Genomic DNA, 20,093 nt, shown 5'->3' on the forward strand with positions numbered 1-20,093 from the left:
TTTATGTAATATAACTTGCGAACATTTCGACTGAAATAATTCTCAGAAATGGGCGCAAAAACTTGACGAAGTCACTCCGAGAATATAAACAATTTAAATAGCCTTTATATATATATTTGTATTAAAAAAATGTAACTGCTTTTTTAAACTTATGTGAGACCCGCCTCTGTCTAGATATAGGGTCTTTGTTTTGCTCTGTACCGTCTTTATTGAATAATTAATATTTCCTGTTGCTCTTCTTGGGGTTAGTGTAATTGCATGGAAAGTCAACAGTGTGTATTTAGCTTCGGATCCTCCGGGGCTGACTGTGGCTTTGCCAGTAGAGCAGAGAGGACTCCTCAGCAGGCTTGTCATTGTTTACTTTAGCTAAAACCCTGCTTGTGAGTGTGTGTGTGTGTGTGTTTCTGTCTCCCTTACTTCAACGTTTTATGATGATCTGGAATATTAAAGTATGCATAAGGGGGTTACATCTATTCCACAGGCCCCCTGTGTGCATGTGTGTATGAGCGTGTACGCAAAACCCCAACCCTGCTGCGGCTCTCAGGCTTACCACAGTAGAGAGTTGTTTAAGGAGGTAATTGTGGTTTTCCAAAAAGTCATCTTTTTGAACCATGCATGTCAGAGCAAGCTTTATATATTCATTCTTTTTCCTTCTTTTTCTCTTTCATGGAAATTGGCAGGCACTCAGAGTCATAAGAAAACTTTGAGAAGGGAGTGAGAGTAGTGTGGGATAAACATTTATAAAGGCCACAGTGGGGAACCTGGTGGGGAGTGTATCGTCTTTAAAGTGACCAGGGCACTGGCATAATAAAACTAGAGCGTGTCTGAATGGACCTGCCAGAACCAGGCATGTCTGAACCTGGATAGAACCTTTATCTCCTCATCTACACTCCACAGATAGACATTAGATGGAAACTTGAGATCCGTTGCTGGAGTGCATAACTTTAGGACGTCTCGAATCAGCATGCATAGGATTCAAAAGTTAGGACTCAAATTCTCATCAGTTAGGATCCAATCCAAGTTCCTGATCCTCAACCACATTGTGATAAAATAGAACTGCCTTCAGTACATCTTTATATTGAGCTACTTTCTTGCCACTAGATATTTGTATTTCCTCATGTGATTTCCTTGTGACCTGACCTCACTGTATCTCTGCATAAATTCTCCTATGCAAGGTTGCCTGGAGTGGTCACATGATTATCCATATGTGTAGCCGTGTTAATGAGTTAGTCTCTGTGATTCTCTTAATTTCAATCACAGGATGGGGTTGGAGAATCATGAGGACTGAGTTATGTGGCAGAACTAAAGCTGATTCCACCTCAGGGGACTGGCAAGATGTGACTCGACTCGTTTACAACTGAGCCGTTTGGAAACAGAGGAACAACACTCACTCACACACACACAGACACACACACACACACCTCTGCTGGCAATCAAGTCCCATTAGCTGTGCGCTGTAGTGTAACAACGTGGACAGGGGTCGTGACCTCTCTGCTCGACATCAGATGCTGCTCAGGAGGGAAGGCTTCAGGCTGTCAGCAATGATCATGTCACTCATTTTACAGTGTATATATATCTGTTCCCTGCTGTCTCTTCTCTACAGTATGATTGTGCCATGATAAAAGTAACCCTTGACCTCTAAATGTCAGTATAGGTTTCTGTACTTCTTTCCATCACAGACTCAGGGTAATGGCTTATGTGTTCATTTGAAGTTGTTCCTTCTAAAAGTCTTCCTTATCTTGGCACCCCTTCCCTAACCCTCACCAGCTTCCCCTTCCTCTCATATGGCCCTTTTCAGTCCCACTTCGCCCCTCATGCTCCCCCATGGCCCCCTGACAGCGCAGAGCTTCTGAGAAGTTCCTGTTTGCCCCCAGACGAGTTTTGTGTCGCAACATGCAACAGAGTAAACCGTGTCAAAGACAATGACTTAGTTTGACAAGAGATTCCACAACAGCACTCCAAGTCTCGTTTAGAGTTGCACTTTCAGCAGAGGCAGCCCAGCTAGGGACGTCTATAGAGAGGAGATTCATGTATACTGCAATTGAAGGTGGTTATTGGTTCTTCAATGATTTACTCGTACGTTCTCTGTGAAGGAGACGGGGACTTTTATTTTGCATAGGATGTGAGAGAGGACGTGAACTGGCGCTGTCTAATAACCCGATGGATCCCTAGTTAATTGCTTAAGTGCCATCTGTCCTCCTCTACAAGGTACTGTGACTGCGGGGCCATATCGAGAGTGCTGGGAGGTGTTGACAGGGCGGACGCCGGTGGGGCATCCTGTCTGTTGGTGTGTTTGTTTAGTGTGTGGAGCACAGTGAGTTTGGTGACAGCCAGTCGAGTTCCACATGGCATCTGATGTGGTCGTGGAGGCCAGTGGTTGGCTGGTAGGGGCTGGGGGCGGCCAGGCTCCAGCCAGAGGTGCTAACAGCAGAACAGTGACATATTGTTGCTGCATTGTAGCGGCTCGGAGGGACAGGCAGGGACAGAGGGAACCAGACACCCGCCCGCTCGAGCCCTGGAGAGAGGTTGGGGGGGGAGGGGAGGCGGTGAGCTCAGTGACACCCTGGCTGATGGCCCATGCAGCCAGGTAAACTCAGACGATAGATGGGCCGGACCTGCGCGCGGTTGGGTCCCGCTGGAGAACGAGAGAGCTCCACGAGGAGAGTCCACTGGTGCCTCAGCGCGATGCTTTCTCGTTCTCCCCGTTTTGGTGGAGGAGATGGGGGGCGGGGGGGGTGGGGAGGGGAGTAGGAGGACCAAGGTGCTGACTGATGGTGGAGATGCAGGAGTGGGACCCAGCAGGATGATACTCTCAGACACACATACTGCAGAGCAGCACACACACACCCCTATACCCAGATACGCCTAGACAATTTGACTATTTTATTTCTCCTGCCTCACCCGCTTGGGCCCTTGAAAGGAGAATAATAATACTGGATCTCTCCTGGCAGGCTGATGTGGTGATTGAGCTGTTATGTCGGTTATGTGTTTGTCCCAGATGGTCATCTATGCTAACCTTTTGATTTTATAAAAGGGTGCTATTTAAAACCACTGAACAGCTCATGAACCTTTCTGCATTTTGGCAATTTGTTTCTCCATTCATCATTATATTTGGTGAAATTGTCCTGTAATTAACATGTCAAGGTTTATCATGTGTGGTTCTTAAACTGACACTGGGATCTGCTGTGCAATTTTGCACATCCCCTAATGGCTATCCACATCTTCACGGTTTGTGACGCCCTATGATTCATTAGACATAATTGGCCTGATTTAAAGTGTGTTTTCAAATGCATCATGGGCTGGAGCACGTTTATGTGTGTGAGATCACACCACACAGAGAGTCTGAACAAACAGCCTCGGCCAATTGTTCTGGGATTACAATATTCTGTCTCATGCAGCTGTGAAAGAAGTGGGAGGCCCCTGAATCAACAAGCATTAAATCCTCCCTGTCTCTGTCTGAGAGGCCCTGCCACTGAGGGGCCAGGCTCGGAACAAAACCAGAGGCTCGGTCACAACTCAGGTCCAGACCCAACACTGAGGAGACTGAAAAGGAGAGACATACTTTTGAAGACGTAGGAAAGAATGATTATTCTACACCCCGAACGGGGGTTATGATGATAGTGAGGATTATATGGCTCCAATTAATGGAGAGAAGAAGGGAGGAGATGGAAAGAAGATGAGTGGATGCCATGGAAAGCGACTGATGAAAGGAGGGAGGGGAAGATGAAAGCTCGGTTGCGCGGATGTTTAATGAGGTGGAAAACACAATTGCACTCCTCTGACTGTGGAGCACTGTGTGTGTGTGCGTGTGTGCATGCTGAGCCTGTGTTTGCGTTGGTATGTGTGAGCGTGTATGCCTGCGTGTGTTTGTTTCCTCTGGCCGTCGTAAATTACCATCAAGAGTAAGCCCGAGCTGATAGAGAGCTGCGCTGTGATAGGCTGATCCGCCCTCAGTTCCATAGAGTCTCTGGCCCTCTTTGCAACGGGAAGTGAAGCGACTCTGCATTTGTCATCTGTGTTGAGTTTGCTGTGCAGGCCTCTCAAAACATTTCAAAGCTTTACATTGAGCTCATCGTTGTCCCACTAAATGGTTCTACATGTTCATGTTATCGTGCCCCCTACCCCATTCTACTACTGAATGCTACGGCCCCTCCGCCCTGTCTCAGTTCTACCAACCCTGTCTCCTACCCATGTGCCCTATTCTTCTATTTGCCCCATTCCATTACCCCTTTGGTCATTGTTCTGTAAACAGGGGTGTGACCGAGGCCCAGAGAGAGGGGTGAGACAGCGATGGACTAGGGCAGAGAGGAGGAGGAGGAGGGTAAGGAGGGTGTCTAACTCTTCCCCGATATTTAGTGAACTCCGAAGGGCGACTCTTCATCCTGGCTTTGCAGGCTTGGCACATGCCTTCTGTTACTAAGTGGCTTCGTATTGAAAGGCTCGGCGGTGGCTATTCTCTGTCCCCCCGGGTGCCAGGCTCTCTGGCCAGGCAGCTGCTGGGCTGCAGAATGGTCCCTTAGTCTCCGCACTGCAGGTGAGCTCCACAGCCAAGAACGGGGCCCCTCAATGGCCCTTTCAGGCCCCTCAAAGAGAAACTGACTCGCTCAGAGAGAAACAGACACACAATGGCCGCCTTCTGTAGATGTGGAGGAGGAGATGGAGACGGGACATTCTGCTGCGGCATGACTGCTGTTTCTGGAGATGATGGAAGACGAGAGGACTAGAGAGGAGAGGAGAGGAGAGGAGAGGAGAGGAGAGGAGAGGAGAGGAGAGGAGAGGAGAGGAGAGGAGAGGAGAGGAGAGGAGAGGAGAGGAGAGGAGAGGAGAGGAGAGGAGAGGAGAGGGAGGAAGGAAGGAAGGAAGGAAGCAAGGAAGGAAGGAAGGAAGGAGAAAAGGTGAAAATGGGAATGGAGAGTAAGGAACGGACAGGGAAACGAGACAAGTGGAGAGAAAAAGGGAAGGAGAGAAGAAAGGAAACGAGTGGTGTCTGTTCTACGTGGCTCTCTGCCCTGTGAGAGGCTCCGTGTTTCGAGAGGAGCGGTTGTCATGCTGTGGCATCCTTTTGTGCCTTGAACTTCAGTGTAATTGCCCCCCTTCCCTTTTGAAGCATTACAAGGCCATGTGTTTTCCACAGTGCCGTGGGGCAACAGAGGTGGCACCTCGCTCCCTCCCTCGCTCCCTCCCTCCCCCCCAACCCTGCCCGCCCCCACTCTCAGCTCCCTCCCTCCCTGTCCTCCTCCTCCCCTCTATTTCTTTCTCCGCCAGTCTGCCATCAGATGGCCTTCCTTTCCCCAGCCCTTTCCTCTCCCCTGCAAGGGAATGAACAAAGGAAGGCACCTTCCTTTGCTCATTCTCACATCCATATATCTAGTTTTTTCTTTCTTCAAAAGCGACAAGTTTCACTGACATATCAAGAACTGGCAGCGGAGATTTGGAGAAGAGGGAGGGAGGTAGGGGTGGAACTGGGGAGAGGATGGAGGGGATAAGAGAGATGGAGCGGGTGAGAATAGCAGAAGGGGATAGCTTAAAGGCAACACCACAGTATAGTCTGCCTCTTAGGAACTCCAAACAAATCTGACCTGGTCTGTGTTGATGTTCAGAAACACAACATAAGCCCTACTTAGATAGAAGTATGGGGTCATGTGATATGCTGCATACTTCACATAACCTCTCTACTGTAGCTGTGAAACCACCACACAACTGTTTGCAACGTCATGGAGCCTTTTGCTGCCTGAACTCATTAAGTTGGGTAAGTAGATGTTATCAGGGATCTAATCCCCCCTCTCTTGCTTTCTCTCTCTCTTTTTTCTATATTTCCCTCCTCCCGATGTCTGTTTCTCTGTAATCAGTCCCAGTCTGTTATTGCTGGCCCCAGGCTGTTTACCTCCCTTTTAAACAGTTTTCACAACCAGGAGACCAAAGCCGACGGAAGGCCTTTAGTCTCCCTAAACGGCCTCTTCAGGCCTGACAGTAACTGTGTGTGATCCTAGGTTCACATCTGGGAGGTGTTTGTCTGTGTTAATGCAGGACTTATAACAAGCAACAGTACAGCGCCCCAACATCTCCCATACATGCAGACCTGTGGTCAGTCTTCTGTGGTTCTCCCAGTTGATGTCAGGAAACAATCTCGTGTTTAAGGGTTGGCATTACCCAGCAAGTGGGAAAGTGTAACCAGGGCTGTTAAAAAAACAAAAGCACCAAAAGATTCTCTCTGACCTTAGCGCTCCTCTCTGGTTCATTGCTATCTCTATTTAAAGTGACACCATCCTGCCTTACGGTGGGAGAACGCCGGACGAGCACTTCGGACAGGTCAAGAGAGAGCCAGGGACAGAGAGCAGATAGAGAGAGAGAGGAAGGAGGGATGGAGGGGAGGGGGAAAGATTGCTCGAGCCACAGGAGGTACAGCAGAGAGACTGGCGAGGGCGGAGGGAGATGGCTATCTCAGTCTCGGAGCGCAGCAGCAAACAGTAATAATAAACGTAATGAAATACGGTACCGAGCAGAGGAATCCACGGGAGTCCTCGAGACTGACTCGGCAAAGGAAGAGTTAGCTAAGCCAGGCCTCGTCCCTCTCTTCCCTCGGAGGTTTTTAAAGAGGAGGAAGCATGTCCTGCAGTCAGAGCAGCTGGTAGCGATTTGGAGACATTATTAAAAGCCGGGCTCTGCCAAGCGGGCGTCTATTCTCCGGGAGGGAGGTTCAGGAGACTGTGTAAACCAATAATGTCCCCCCTGATCCTCTCAGGTCCAGTTCAGCCTCCTGGTGGTTCTGACAGAACAGTGCTTAGGCTGGGGCCGGATTTAAGCATATTAGACTTTAACATGGGCTTTCGGTGAAGGTAGTATGTACACAATAAGCGTGTCGATGGTGTGTAGGGGCCATGCAGTCATGATCCACAGGTTTGACCTGCATTGTAAGTTTGTCTGTGTGTCATGTCTGATTACATACACTGAGAAATGGGGAGGGGAAATGTGTGTTTGGTGAACAGGAGTGAAAGAGGCTAGCCAATGACCTCTTCTTGAGGTACTGTAATGAAAGTATGAAAGTAACCCTTCATTGTAGAATGGTTTGCAGGTCTGTCTATCTCTGCTGCTGCCTCAGTTTGTCAATTGCTATTCTTGATTAGAGAGAAAATTGAGCCCGTAAGTGACATTGATAGTCTTTTATACACACACACACGCAGTTATGGTAAAGCTTTACTGATGATGACCTCCCACCCTCAGTCTTTGTATTCTCCTCTGCTGTGCTCTGGTATTGTCTGTGGTTTCAGCAGACATGTAATTATGGTTTGCGAGGTCTGGAGCCAGATTCTCTTCAGGACAAAGCATGGGAACAATGCTGGACTGGGAAGGTTAACCCTGACTCCCTGGGCTGCCTCTTCCTGTCTCTCTTCCACTACTTCTCTCCCGTACCTGCCTCTCCCTGCTGGGACTTGACTTTCATGGATCTTTTTCCTGCTTCCCCTCCCCTGCCTTCCATCTCCTGCATGTCTCTCCTACCTCCCCTCTCCTGCCTCAGTCTCCTGCCTCCCATCTCCTGCCTCAATCTCCTACATCCCATCTCCTGCCTCAGTCTGCTGCCTCCCCTCTCCTGCCTCACTCTCCTACATCCCATCTCCTGCCTACTCCGGAAGCGTCGGTTGGTAGCTTATCTCCAATACCCCACCTCTCCTCACTCGACAACCTCCACCATTAAAGAGCAACATTGCAAGACTGATACCAGGTCAGAGCTTTGCCTTGACATCCATACTGATACCCCCAGAGGGACCCACGGCATGGTTTAGCAGCAATGACATGTAATTAGAGAGTGGATGGTTTATGTTTGCTCCACAACTCGCTCTGAGCAGCAAGTGTGTTTAACCTGACATGAATGAAGTTTCTCACATCAACACGGCCTCTCTCTAATCCACCCTGAATGCTGAGGTTTCTGTTCAAAAAGAGTCATTGTGCTTTTTACCATGGCTGTGTGTGCACGTGGTGAAAGCAGAGACATTGCTGTCATCTTCTCATGTTGTTTCAAGATTAGTAGAGAGAGAGAGAGAGAGAGAGGTGGGGGGGACAAAGAGAGAGTGAGGGAGAGAGAGAGAGAGAGAGAGAGAGAGAGAGAGAGAGAGAGAGAGAGAGAGAGAGAGAGAGAGAGAGAGAGATGAGGGGACGAACAGACAGGGAGAGAGAGCGGTGACTCAGATTTCTCAGATAAAGACATGCACACCACATCACATGTAATCCTGCAAGTCTACATAGTGATTGAAACACAGCAGTGGAGCTGATCAACTCACTATAGATCAAAGGCATCAAAGTCAAACACAAACAGGATTGTCACTGTGTAAACACGCCCTTCCTGTATTCCACATTAATAATAGTTCACATTTCACATATGATTTCATTCAAAGCGACGTACGGGGGGGGGGGGGGGGGGGGGATTTCAAACAGTGACCTCTAGATCTGCAGTCAAATGCTCTACCACTGAGCTAAACCCAAACCCACAAGGATTTCTATCATGAATCCAAATCCTTGTCAACTCGGAAGCACTGAAGTCTTGCAGAGGTTTCAAACCATCTGTAGTTGTGGATAGTCCATATAGGACTGTTGAGGAAGAGTGAAAGCACACAGGAGACCCAATCACCAGCCAGGTCACATGCGAACAGGCTCCGCTCAGCCCTGCTCCAATTAGTCATGTGGGTATGTGATTAAGAGCAGAGCTATGTGGTAATCAGTGTAATTGTAGCTGGTGCAGGCCTTGACTTGCTCTGTCAACAGGCAGCTATTCATTATCTGTTGACTCAGGAACCACAGAGTATGTCTAATATGATAGAGTCATGAACTGATGGGAGGTTTTCAACCGTCTATCCCAGCTCACATGTTAATACTGCTCACAGGAATTTGGTTAAATATACAGTGCAATTTACAGTACATTTATTCATAGTAGACACTTTTATACAAAGCGGTACACACAAATAATGGACAGAAGAATGAGTTATTCATCTTTTTCTTTAAGCAGACTAGCATTGTACAGTCCCGAGTGCATGTGTATATTACAACTTACAGTACAGTCACATACTTAATTAGTTTCAATCGTGTTTTTCAGACACATACTAGAATATCTGCTTTTTATCGATGTATGTTTACTAAACCCAGAGAGCAGAGAGAATGACCCCCCCAGGGCTGTGGTATGGTCAGAGCTCTGTAGCCAGAGTTAGTAGAACTGGTTAGCCACAAGTGTCTTTCATAAGGATGAAAGTATGGTTCTCCTGTAACATGATCTCTTTGGAGCTGCCATCCCGGGGAAGAACAGCATGGACTTCACTTTAACTCGGGGGCAACGTTGCGATGGATAGGACCCTGACACGCGAGCTTAAATATGCCGACACACACACACGCACACATACTGATGTTACATGCTATTCCTTTTCAAATTCTTTTGTATATTTGTATTGTTTTGGCGTGGAGAACCAGGGAAGCACAGTTGCTCTGTGTCTTGAGTGTTCAAATAGTCCTGTCCCAGTGAATGAGGACACTAACCAGGAGGGCAGGCAAGCCTCAGGATCAAAGACTGTTTCTTATCTACTGGTTTGCAGGCCTTAGTCTGTCCACAGTCAGAATGCAATGTCAGCGTGGCCTGCGAGGGCTAGGGGTGAGACATCATGGGTTCACACGCACAAAGACACACACATCCATATTTTGATGTGTGTCTTAACCTATCACAGCCTGGCTCTCGCTCTCTCTTTCTCCCTATGCCCCCTCGGTCCCCATGGCGATGTGCCATCGCTATGTTAACGCTGGTCCTGAGGAGGTCCGCAGGAGACCATTGAGGTGCGGCGGGGTGATAGAACTCTGCAGGGCCAGGGGTCAGAGGTGAGGGTCAGCGGTCAGCCGTACTCCAGCTGGCAGGCAGGGACTCAGTGGTATCCAGTGATGAGCCATTCACATACTAGATGAAGGGGGGAGAAAAGGGGGGGGAGATAGAAAGAGGGGTGCCGTTTCTCCCCTCCGTTCCTCTCGCTTTGTTTCTCGTCTTTCGCTTCTTCCGAAATGTTACGCTCCTCGGACGCGATCGGCTCGCGATTCTTGTTCCGCGGCACTTCTGTCTGTCCGCCATGGGAACAGAGAGACCTCAGGCTCAAACAGACCTACGCCCACGGACAAATCATGCCAGGCCTCACAGAGAAGGAGTCGGATAGTGTTGGCTTCTCACTTAGATACTCACTTGGGATATCAGTCCATTTACCTCATTTAACTGTAATACTAGTACTGGCTAAGCAAAAATGTCCTATCCTTGATATTTGCCAGATGCACTGTTCCATGTTGGCGGTTGAGTTTAAGTGCCGAACAGAATTGCCTGTAGTTCTCCCACTGCCCTGTGGAGGGCAGAGCTTCAGAGGGAGGGTCTTGCCCAGATTTACCGTATTCAAATTGAATTCCGTCACATCATTCCCCTAGCTCCCCTAGATTCCCCAATCACTGACACCCTCACACACCCATACACACACACACACACACACACACACACACTGACTGACATGTTCACCCTCACCCAGCAGAGTTGATGTCGGGCTTAGGTCATTACTGGAGATCACCTTCCTCACAGCTGCAGCGATCCATGCTATCATCTGTTTGTGTGTTTGTGTGCACATGTGGGTGTGTGAGTGAGCATGCTAAATGTTGGCACGATAACTAGTTCATTTAAGAGGGTTTTCTGAAACATTAGCAATCTCAGAGTGGAAAATGTGTTTAATGAAAAGCCTAGAGAACACAGTAAATAGCTATTAAACTCACTTTAACTGCTGCCACATGTTTACTAAGTGTATGAGGGGAATGATTGAGAGGGGGAAGTGGGTCATTTATAAGTGTATATGTGCACGCGTGCGCGCGTCCATGCGTGTGCGTGCGAGAGAAAGGTAGAGAGAAAACGTGTCCGTTTGTGAGAGCGCTCAGAGTGTGAGAGAGACACGGAGCAGGAAATACACACCCGTTTCTTCCAAGCCTCCATCCATCTCTCCCCCTTGTCACGGCCGACCCCCCACCCTTCCTCTCTCACGTATTGAGCTGATTCACGGACAGACATCCACCAGAGTGGTTCCTGTGTTCTTCAGGCTCGTATCACATGGCTAATGCTGCTAATGCTGCTAGACTAATGCTCATCTCTCACACTGCCGCTAACAGATAGGGCGGATTAAGTCGGCTGGACAAAAGGGCCAATCACATTGCCTGGAGAGACGGGAGTAGGGAGGAGGAAAGGTTGGGGGGCGGGGGGCATGGTCATCTCCCCTTCCTCTCGGTCTCCTCTCTCACACAAAGGCCTCCACATCCCCAGAGAGAAGTGGTCTGGGGGCTCCATTACACAACAGACAGAGTGAAAGTTTCATAATTCCGTCTGGCTTCGGTGTTTGTCAGTGCAGATCCTAGTTGGTACTCTTTCTCTCAACCTGACCTGTCATCAGGGTCATTGTTCCTGGGCTTATAAAATAAAGGTCATTTAGCCCCCTCCCACTTGTTCGACACTTCACATCCTTTCCCCTCCCCCTATTCCCTCGTCCCCAACCGCTACCTGGCATGGTTGTGTTCTTTTCGAATTGTGCTGTAAAAATGTTTGTCATTCGTTTCATATGAGTGTGCGTGTGTACGCGTGTGTGTGCGCATTAGAATGCGTGTGTGTCTGTGCATGCACGCACTCTATGAATTATGACCAACTGTTGAGCAGATGTCAGACTAATTCCCTCTCGAGCAGCTCACTAACGCTGACAGCTTCCACCAAACATCAAAACAACACAAAGCAACATCACAACAACATTAAAGCAATATTATATTCACATCATCCCCGGCCCTTCAGGGAGGTCCCTGCAGCAAGCCTGTAATTCATGTGGTTGGGCTCCACTCTGAAGAAGTCTAATGTGTGTTTAATGGGTGTTGGTGAAATATCAATTATGTTAATTGTAGATCATTGACTTAATTTTAGTTATTTAGAAAACCCCAGATTTCCTCAATGTTAGGAACTGAGGGGATTGTGGCGGATGAGCTGAAAGGGCGGTCAGCCTCAGATAGGCCTCCCTGCTTCGAGGCAACATCTTAACAAGTTATTAACCGAGCAACGACAATGAAGATGGCGTCATCCCAATGTACTGTGTGCATTCATTGCACACATCACACATCTACACTCACAACGTAATCAGCTAAACATAATCAGTTCAAACTAGTTTCGAGCCAGAGGGTCCCAGTTCCCCAGTCTGATTTGGTTCCTCTGTGGCTGGTTATTGTCTCTCCTCTATTTGTTCCTCCAAAAACAAAAGAGGACATATACAGATGCAAGTTTGACTTTCATGCACAAACATGCCGACAGCATTCCTCTCTGGGTTGTTCTGACTGCTGGAGTAACAATCGTGTGCTGCTGTAGGGCAGGAGCCAGCAGAGTAGTTCCTGTGGTGGGACATCAATTACACTCAACCCCAATCTATACTCAGCAACAAATGATGGGCGTCAGGGTTCTTCTTATCTCATCTATCAAACTGAACACTGAGGCTCTGTTGCATAAACCACTGAAAGAGACACACAAGGAAAAAGATTCACCCTGGTACACACTAACCGACACACACTCAATACACACATCCTGTATAAGGTACAGACTGACATACACACGCTCACAGACAGACACACACTCAAACAAACACACTCACTAAGGCTGTTGTATAAGCTGTTTTCAGATTAGATGTGTCATTCACATCAGTTTGTTTCTCATGGAGATGTTTCTAAAGATCCCCCTCACATCGCCCCGTTGAGCCATCTTGGTCTGGGAATCGTACACACGTGGACTCACATTCAAACGCCTTTTACCCGGCAAAATCAGCCCCTGCCACTGTTAGTCGTCCATCATTAGACAACAAACACAATAAATGTTGATGGCGAGGCCCACAGTCCGCAGCCAATCATTATCCTGGCTTCCTCTGTGTGACTGACATGTGCTGAACAAATGTGGAGGACTGGAAGTTCTGCAGGCTGAACATGGCTCAGACTACAGACATCACCCACACCGCTTTGTAGGGGTTGGGGTGGAATGCCACTACAGAGCATGGAGTCCAATGGGTACAGGGCTAGTTTGCTACTGGTTTACCCCTCTATGCATAAAGAAACCTACAAAAAAAATTATCTCTAAAGAAATTCCCCAGAACCCAGCTGTCCTCATTGGTGGCGTCAAGTCAGGTGACAGCTTTAATTCAAATTAAAAAGTTTAAATTCTTCTAAAAAGATGTAAGGAGTGGGAGCCCACGAACACTTACAGTATACGCTACACTTATTATCACACAAATACACACACAAAATCCAAGTGTGTAGCGGGCCCTTTTAGTCAAGTGTAACCATTTAATCGTACCATTCCGATATTGGAACCTATTCAAATATTCATCATGGTGGTTTTCCCCCATATAAATTAAATTGCTCCAAGATGCACCACTTGGAGCATGTTCTCTCCAATAATGCCATATTTCTGGGAATAAATCACATCTTAATGCTGCACTTAAATACTTACAGACAGGCAATTTATTCTTGGCTTCCTATGCGCAATACCCTGGCCAGTTTGAAAGAGTGTGTGTGTGCGCGCGTGTCAAGGTTCATTGCCAACAGTCATTTTTTGCTGACAGCTCACAGTCACTCTAGTCTTTATTGTTCCCTTTACACGTTCTAAAACTCTCGACACACACACACACACACAAACCCTCACACACACCGACACTTGCCCAGGCGTTAGCTTACCTCGGGGCAGTGGTATGGGAGGGGGAAAAGGGAGCTGCGTTGCTCATGTTTTGGCAGACTTCACCAAACTTCATACAGCTTGTAGGTGTCAGGGCAAACCACATATCATAATCAAATTACCCTCCTATCAATCCTGGCCAAAAATACAAAAAGTCTTTCTTTTTGGGGGGGGGGGGGGTGAACTTGTTTCTTAGGAACATTCCACCACTGAGGCCTGTGTTGTTTCCACATCTCTAGAGAGAGAATAAGATGATTGGTTGGGCTTAAGCTGTGTATGCTAACACTGTCTGGAAGGACACAGATAAACCTTTGACAAAATAACACTGTCCCAGAGTTAGTTCTTTAAAGACCCCCTTCAAGTGTTAGATACATTTTGCCTCACATATTGACTTATATGATTGTCCAGATCAGCTGTGTTTCCATTGGGTAGGTGTGCTTACTTTGGTGTGTTTATTTAGAGGGTTTAGAGAGGCCAGAACTTTGATCACATTTTATCACACCTTAATGTCACATTTTCATTCGAGCTTATTCAGTATCACAGTGAGGACGTTTTCTTCAACCGCAGGCTGTGACGTTTGCGTCGTACGAGCTGTCGCGTTTGGTTTCAAAACCCACTGAATTTCCTTCACCCTGTTGCATGACAGCCTAGATACCAGACGAACTTCCATCCTCAAACAGTTGATCATCCGTGGGTTCCCCCCAGTTTTGAACCCTCTCACCAATGGACTGACCAGAACACTAGGCAGGAAGGCATAAGGCCAGCTCCTCACAGACCTGTCCTACCATAGAGACACATGTTCTGCTGCAGGACCTAATGGGGATCATTACTGCCTGGGCGGAGATGGGGGGGAGTGGTGAGTCACTGTGGTTTAGTGTTGGGCCACTCGGCTACAGATGAAAGTAACTGCTAGTGATTTATCTGCCTATCAGAGGGCTACTAGCCAACATGGCCACAAGAGGGTTGGAGAAAGTGATGGAGGGATAGTGGGTTTAGGTCAAAGCCCTTTCACACTTTATCCATCAAACTTCACTTTCAGGTCAGGAATTCCAGATTTTTTTTTCTTTTCTGCTTTGTGGTTTCTGGGAGAAATGAGGAACATTCCCACGATGACTCTCCTCTTTTCTCTGGCAGACTGTGTGTAAGACCAGTTTAGACGAAGACAGACATCCAAACCCAGTCTATGCCTCTTCCTGTGGTGTGTGCATTGTTTTTTATATGTCTAATGAGTGGCATCTGTCTCTGGGAATCAATTATTTTCCCATCAGTTCACATAGTGTCCTGCAGGGGTCAGTGTGCCAGTCAGACAGTGGGTTTTTCCGCAGGATTGAATAGAGGTAGTATGTAGTACCAGCACATATGGATCTGATATAGAGGCCAGATAGCAGTAGACGCTATGGAGCCATCCCTCCAACAGGGCAGGAAGTGTGTGGTGTATGTCTGTCTGCCCTTGGTCTGTTCTTACCCACTGCGTGAGAGAGGGAGGGGGAGTGTGTGCGTGAGCGAGAAAGTGTTTTGGGTTTGAGATGGGATGGGGGGAGGTCATGATGTAGGAACAGACTGAGATGATTCATTTGATACTCGACTTCTAATTGAGACAAGCTCACATTCTTGTTTCATGCGGCCAACCAAAATAACTGCACAAGAGTTGAGAGCAAAGGTGAGTTTCAGTTCTTCTTCCTTCACAGCAGACCAGATTCACATCCATATCCATTGAATACTGATTAACCTTTTATATTCATAAACAATTCTATTTAAGTGTGAAATTGGGAGCTTGTGACTTAACGGAACTGTGAAAATAATAACAATTCCTCTATTTAATTATTGAATCACTGTCTCACTACTCTTTTCAGCTGTCCGTGGTTCACCCTCTTATAAACTTACAGCTTACTTAGTGAAAGTTCAAATGTTCAAACAGAACATGGTTTATGAGCCTACCTTTGCCCTGTGGTGCCGTGCGTCATGACTGGTATGTTTAAAAGAAGTCTGTGTGTCAGATCCACACACACTCCAAGACTCAACAAACACAATCACAATGTTCAGGTAAGATCATACTTCTTCGATTTGATTACACTAGTCTGACTGAATTGTATCTGGGTACAAATGAGTTCTGTTGTACAGGAAGGTTCCCGCTTTGACATACAGTAGGAAACATTTGTACAACATATTTACAGGTTATCACTGTTGGTTTGTACCTCTCTACTATTGTGTGGAATCACAGCAAAGCCATTCAAACCGTCTGTGAGTACAACACGCAAAAGTTATAAGGCCCCAATTCAAATCTTATAATAATTATGTTTACATGTTTTGATCTTGGTGTGTCAACCTAACCATTTCTCTATGTTTACCTGACTGTGGTGCTGACAGGGTAAAGTGGCTGATGCAGCATTCCAGAAAACTCTGATGTGAGTCATCTGTTTTCAAAGTGATAAACATCGATGACCATGGATCTGACAATGACGATATACTCATAAATAGTCATGATAAAACTGAGTCTTTGAGTCAGTTGAGTCCAAACTGAGTCACATACAATGTGTTTGATATGTCTGGGATCCCCTTTTCCGCTTCCCCTCTTCTTCTCCTAGGGACTTGACTGAAGGGAAGATGCCTTTGGGACTGAGAGAGGTGGAGCCTCCAGAGGACATGGATGTCACTGATTATGACATTAACCCCAACATGGCCATCTGGAAGAACATGAGAGGCAATGGACAGGAGGAGAAATACTTGAAGGCCGAGAAGGACAGTGACGATCTCTACCACCCCTCCATGGAACAGAGCCAGATGGCAGATGTTCTCAGAGCCTGGCCCCAGCCAGAGGACACCTTCTCCTGGGTGGATGTCCAGGCAGAACCTCTGGAGGAGGGAGACAACCTCGAGTACTACCAGGAAGCAGAGGTAGATCAAGACGCCATGTCACACACATTCTCAGAGCAGATGGAGCCTGAGGTAGACTGGGATGAGGTGTACCACCCTGGGACCAAGGAGGGGGGAGACGGAACATACCAAGTGGTTGTGCCTTTACAGGAAGAGCTCATCCCACAAGGTGATTTCCATAGAGTTCACACAGTTCCAGAGGAAGATGTGGATGACATTTATCATGGTGATAGGTCTGCACACACCCAGGTGGACCCCCTTCCACAGGAGGCAGAAGTCCGGGATCAAAGCAAGGTCATCAAGAACAAGCAACCGGAAGAGGACCGAGATGACGTCTACCATGCCGACCCTCCTGCATCAGTTCCTTACCACAAGGTGGCTGACACTCCAGTAGCTGCTCTGCTGCCTTATGATCAGGCAGTACAGAGGATGCACACCCAACCAGAGGAAGACCTGGATCACCTCTACCACCACTAACTGCCTTTGAGCTTCACCTTGATGTCTCACCCATCTCACACACATCCAGGATGACAGCCGAACTGTTCAAATCAGTCATTTTTTCTGTATGAACCTGTTTTTGAATGATGATCTATCTGTCTTCTGGAACAATAAAGACACAGAAAAGCTAACACAGCAATGTCAACAATCATTCTAACAGTGTTCCTGCAGGTTTCAGGAAGTCAAATTTAAGACCCTTTTAGGACACTTTAAGACCATAAAGTTGGAATTTAAGACCTGCAAGACGCATTATCAAAAAAATATTCAAATCAAAGAAATGTGTCATTTAATTTACAGATAAAGCAATCACAATAGTAACCTAATTGAATTTCATTCAGGACTAAGTACAGGGGTGGGGGAAAAAATCGATTCACATATGAATCGCGATTCAGTCTTTAAATTGTTTATTTTAACTTAAAAGTTACATTGTGGTCATGTGAGATGTGGGACTTCACCTTCACATAGTTTCATGAATGCAGCCAGCGATTCTGCAAAAGACTAAATTAAATTTAAGACCGGATGAAAATCAGTTTTTTAAGACGTTTCAAGGCCTTAAATTTAAAGTTCCGAATTTTAGACTTTTTAAGATCACGCGGGAACCCTGTTCTAAACATACTGTACTTGCACACTTAAGTCCCTTAGACACAAACACAAGGAGAGAATCTTCCTTTTCAAATGCCCTTAACTACTAATTCATTGTTTAGAAGTGACCCAGTAAACAGAACAATTTACAGTAAGTGTAAATTATGTAATTGACATGATTTACAAACACTGCAATTTTTTGAAGTAACAATTTAAGCAATTAACATAAATTATTAAAGCAATTAGTTGACATGACTTAATTTACAGAAGTGATTTGCACAAATTGTGCAATAAATACTTGTGTAATTGTGTAAGTTATGTAATTCACAAACAAGCGAAAATTAAAACTGAAAAACTAAACAATATATATACAGTATATATATAGCAATACAAATTGAATAGCATTACGAAACAAAATTCAAAAATGTTTATTTACAAGCTGTAGATCTATGTATGAATTACTGACATACTATGTGAGTGTGTGCGTGTGTGTGTGTGTCTGTCACTGCAGTAACTCAGCAGGGATGACCCCCTTCTTCAGTATCAGGTTACCATACAGAGCCGTCTCCCTGTCAATAGAACCAAACAACCAACACTTACACAGTGGGGGTTGTGAAAACACAATAACTAGCACCAAGCACAGAGCAGCAAACACAGTGATACCGGATATGAAGTTATGCAGTAGACCTAGACCTCCTAAAGCTGGTACATCTTACCCCGTAGCCACAACAGCAAAGGCTTTCTTTGCCCGTTCATAGAAGGCAAACCTCTCCACCATTTCCAAAGGAGCCTATGTATAAACACAAATACACACTCAGCAGAGAAGTCAATCAGTATACACCTGGGCCTGTCTTCACCCCTATACCTAGGCCCATAACCAGCATCTGAGATTTGGTCCAACCAGAAGTGTACATCATAGATCTGGGGCATTTTAAAATTTGGAGCAGGGCAATATTTAAATAAATGTTTATTTTGCTCTGAGGTCCAAACATCAGGTTCCTCATCTTAAGTTATGGCCATGCCTGTACCCCTGGTGTTTTAGGTCTCTCAGTTGCAGTTGTTGGTAAGTATACAGTATGTGTTTTTCTGTGAGTGTGTGTGTGTGTGAATACCACCTTCCTCTCACCTGTGACCCTGCCTCAGATAGAAGCTGTGTGAAGGTGTCCCATACAGGAACAGCCAGACCTTTCAGTTTGTCACTTGCCACAAGCTCCATCACGGCAGCCTACAACAAGACAACCTCATTTCAAAAGGGGCTCCCCATACAGTAGTAGAAAACTGAAAACAAATATATTATCATATTAACACAATGTTTACATCCACAATGAATCCAGCGTTACTCATTGTGTTGACAGAAACAGCTGTAAGTCACTTGTTTGACCTACCGGACTGTGGGTGTATGTATCCAAGGGAAATAACTTCAAAATGGCAGCCAAAAGCTCTGGGACCTGTAACCCTGCAAGACAGATGGGCGAAAATGTGATACCTGACAAGTGGTTTGAATCATGGCAGAAATGGCTATGGAAAGAATTGTTGGTAAAACATTTACAAACCATCAGCTCGAATCTCAGTGGGACCACAGGCACAAACAGAGGAAGTAGGAAAGTTTGCATCAGCAAGAACTGAAGGAGAAGTTTAATCACAAAGTTATCAACCTGCCTCTAGTTTGTACGTGGATTAATGCTGCTAACTGGGAGTTTGATTGTTGACCTCCATTTATAATTTTAGATATCTTCACGAGACTAGTAAATATTATGCTACTGAAATGCATCTTATGTATTTAACTTTTTGTGTCGCTGTTTAATCACATTAGTGCTGAAAGTGACATGGCATAACGCCAAGCACGTTTGTTAGTTTCAAAATGTGATAGCTTTTAGCAGAGCTGGAGAAGATAAACAACAAGAACAATCTCTCGCAAATGTATCCCGGCTGAACAGTGCCAGTCGAAAGAATCTTAAAAAAACATACCCAGTTCATCTCCATGGCCCATTTTTGCTAGAGCATAAAGCAATTCTGGAGATAAAATATGGGGAATTCCTTTCAAAACAACCATGGCTACAACTTCACCTCAGTTTATCTCAGCACACGGACGCAGTGCAAGAGTCAATAAGGAAGTGAGTCACGGGATCCAGAATGCAGTTTGATTGGTCGAACAAAGAGAGCTCACACCTCACGCTCCTGTCTGCACACCAGACAAAGTCGCACCGGGCTGTGGGTAGTGAGTGAATAGATGAGAATAAAATAGAATTCACTTTACTGCAAGAGGAAACATTAGGAAATAATTCATTTGGACTTATGAGCTTTTTCATAAAATGCAGGCCCAAGTTTTTCTTGTCAGTTCATGACTAAATACATTTACAGAAACTACTAAATGTTAAAGTAAACTACAATTATTGCATCT

At 46.2% G+C, this 20,093-nt stretch overlaps 2 protein-coding genes across 4 annotated transcripts; one reads left to right on the forward strand and one right to left on the reverse strand.

The window, feature by feature from the left end:
- Window positions 1–15,076: 15,076 nt before the first annotated feature.
- On the forward strand, window positions 15,077–17,241 carry si:ch211-217g15.3 (uncharacterized protein LOC368914 homolog). 3 transcript variants are annotated; one of them, XM_047030181.1, is made up of 6 exons: window positions 15,077–15,398; window positions 15,592–15,781; window positions 15,913–15,979; window positions 16,106–16,143; window positions 16,324–16,742; window positions 16,863–17,241. In XM_047030181.1, the coding sequence occupies exons 2-6, from the start codon at window positions 15,774–15,776 to the stop codon at window positions 17,087–17,089; spliced, it is 759 nt and encodes a 252-aa protein (XP_046886137.1). In that variant the 5' UTR covers window positions 15,077–15,398; window positions 15,592–15,773; the 3' UTR covers window positions 17,090–17,241. The 3 variants fall into 3 exon arrangements, with proteins under 3 accessions (XP_046886137.1, XP_046886135.1, XP_046886136.1); XM_047030179.1 differs by having other exon boundaries at window positions 15,165–15,398; window positions 16,324–17,241; XM_047030180.1 differs by lacking the exon at window positions 15,077–15,398 and having other exon boundaries at window positions 15,588–15,781; window positions 16,324–17,241.
- Window positions 17,242–17,379: 138 nt separating this feature from the next.
- Window positions 17,380–19,802, reverse strand: fuom (fucose mutarotase). Its single transcript, XM_047030182.1, has 6 exons — window positions 19,661–19,802; window positions 19,246–19,314; window positions 19,078–19,148; window positions 18,819–18,917; window positions 18,409–18,482; window positions 17,380–18,261 (listed from the first exon to the last, which is right to left on the reverse strand). The coding sequence occupies exons 1-6, from the start codon at window positions 19,743–19,745 to the stop codon at window positions 18,195–18,197; spliced, it is 465 nt and encodes a 154-aa protein (XP_046886138.1). The 5' UTR covers window positions 19,746–19,802; the 3' UTR covers window positions 17,380–18,194.
- Window positions 19,803–20,093: the final 291 nt, after the last annotated feature.

Source organism: Hypomesus transpacificus, chromosome 11 (genome assembly GCF_021917145.1).
Source record: "Hypomesus transpacificus isolate Combined female chromosome 11, fHypTra1, whole genome shotgun sequence".
In the NCBI taxonomy this organism is placed as follows: domain Eukaryota; kingdom Metazoa; phylum Chordata; class Actinopteri; order Osmeriformes; family Osmeridae; genus Hypomesus; species Hypomesus transpacificus.

Coding starts and splice junctions, on each gene's coding strand:
- fuom (XM_047030182.1), bottom strand. CDS start 19,745: ATGGTTGTTTTGAAAGGAATTCCCCATATTTTATCTCCAGAATTGCTT. Junction 19,315..19,660: donor GGGCCATGGAGATGAACTGG/GTATGTTTTTTT, acceptor CTTCTCCTTCAG/TTCTTGCTGATGCAAACTTT. Junction 18,483..18,818: donor TATCTGAGGCAGGGTCACAG/GTGAGAGGAAGG, acceptor GTTTATACATAG/GCTCCTTTGGAAATGGTGGA.
- si:ch211-217g15.3 (XM_047030179.1), top strand. Junction 15,980..16,105: donor CAAAGCCATTCAAACCGTCT/GTGAGTACAACA, acceptor TGGTGCTGACAG/GGTAAAGTGGCTGATGCAGC. Junction 16,144..16,323: donor GCATTCCAGAAAACTCTGAT/GTGAGTCATCTG, acceptor TTCTTCTCCTAG/GGACTTGACTGAAGGGAAGA.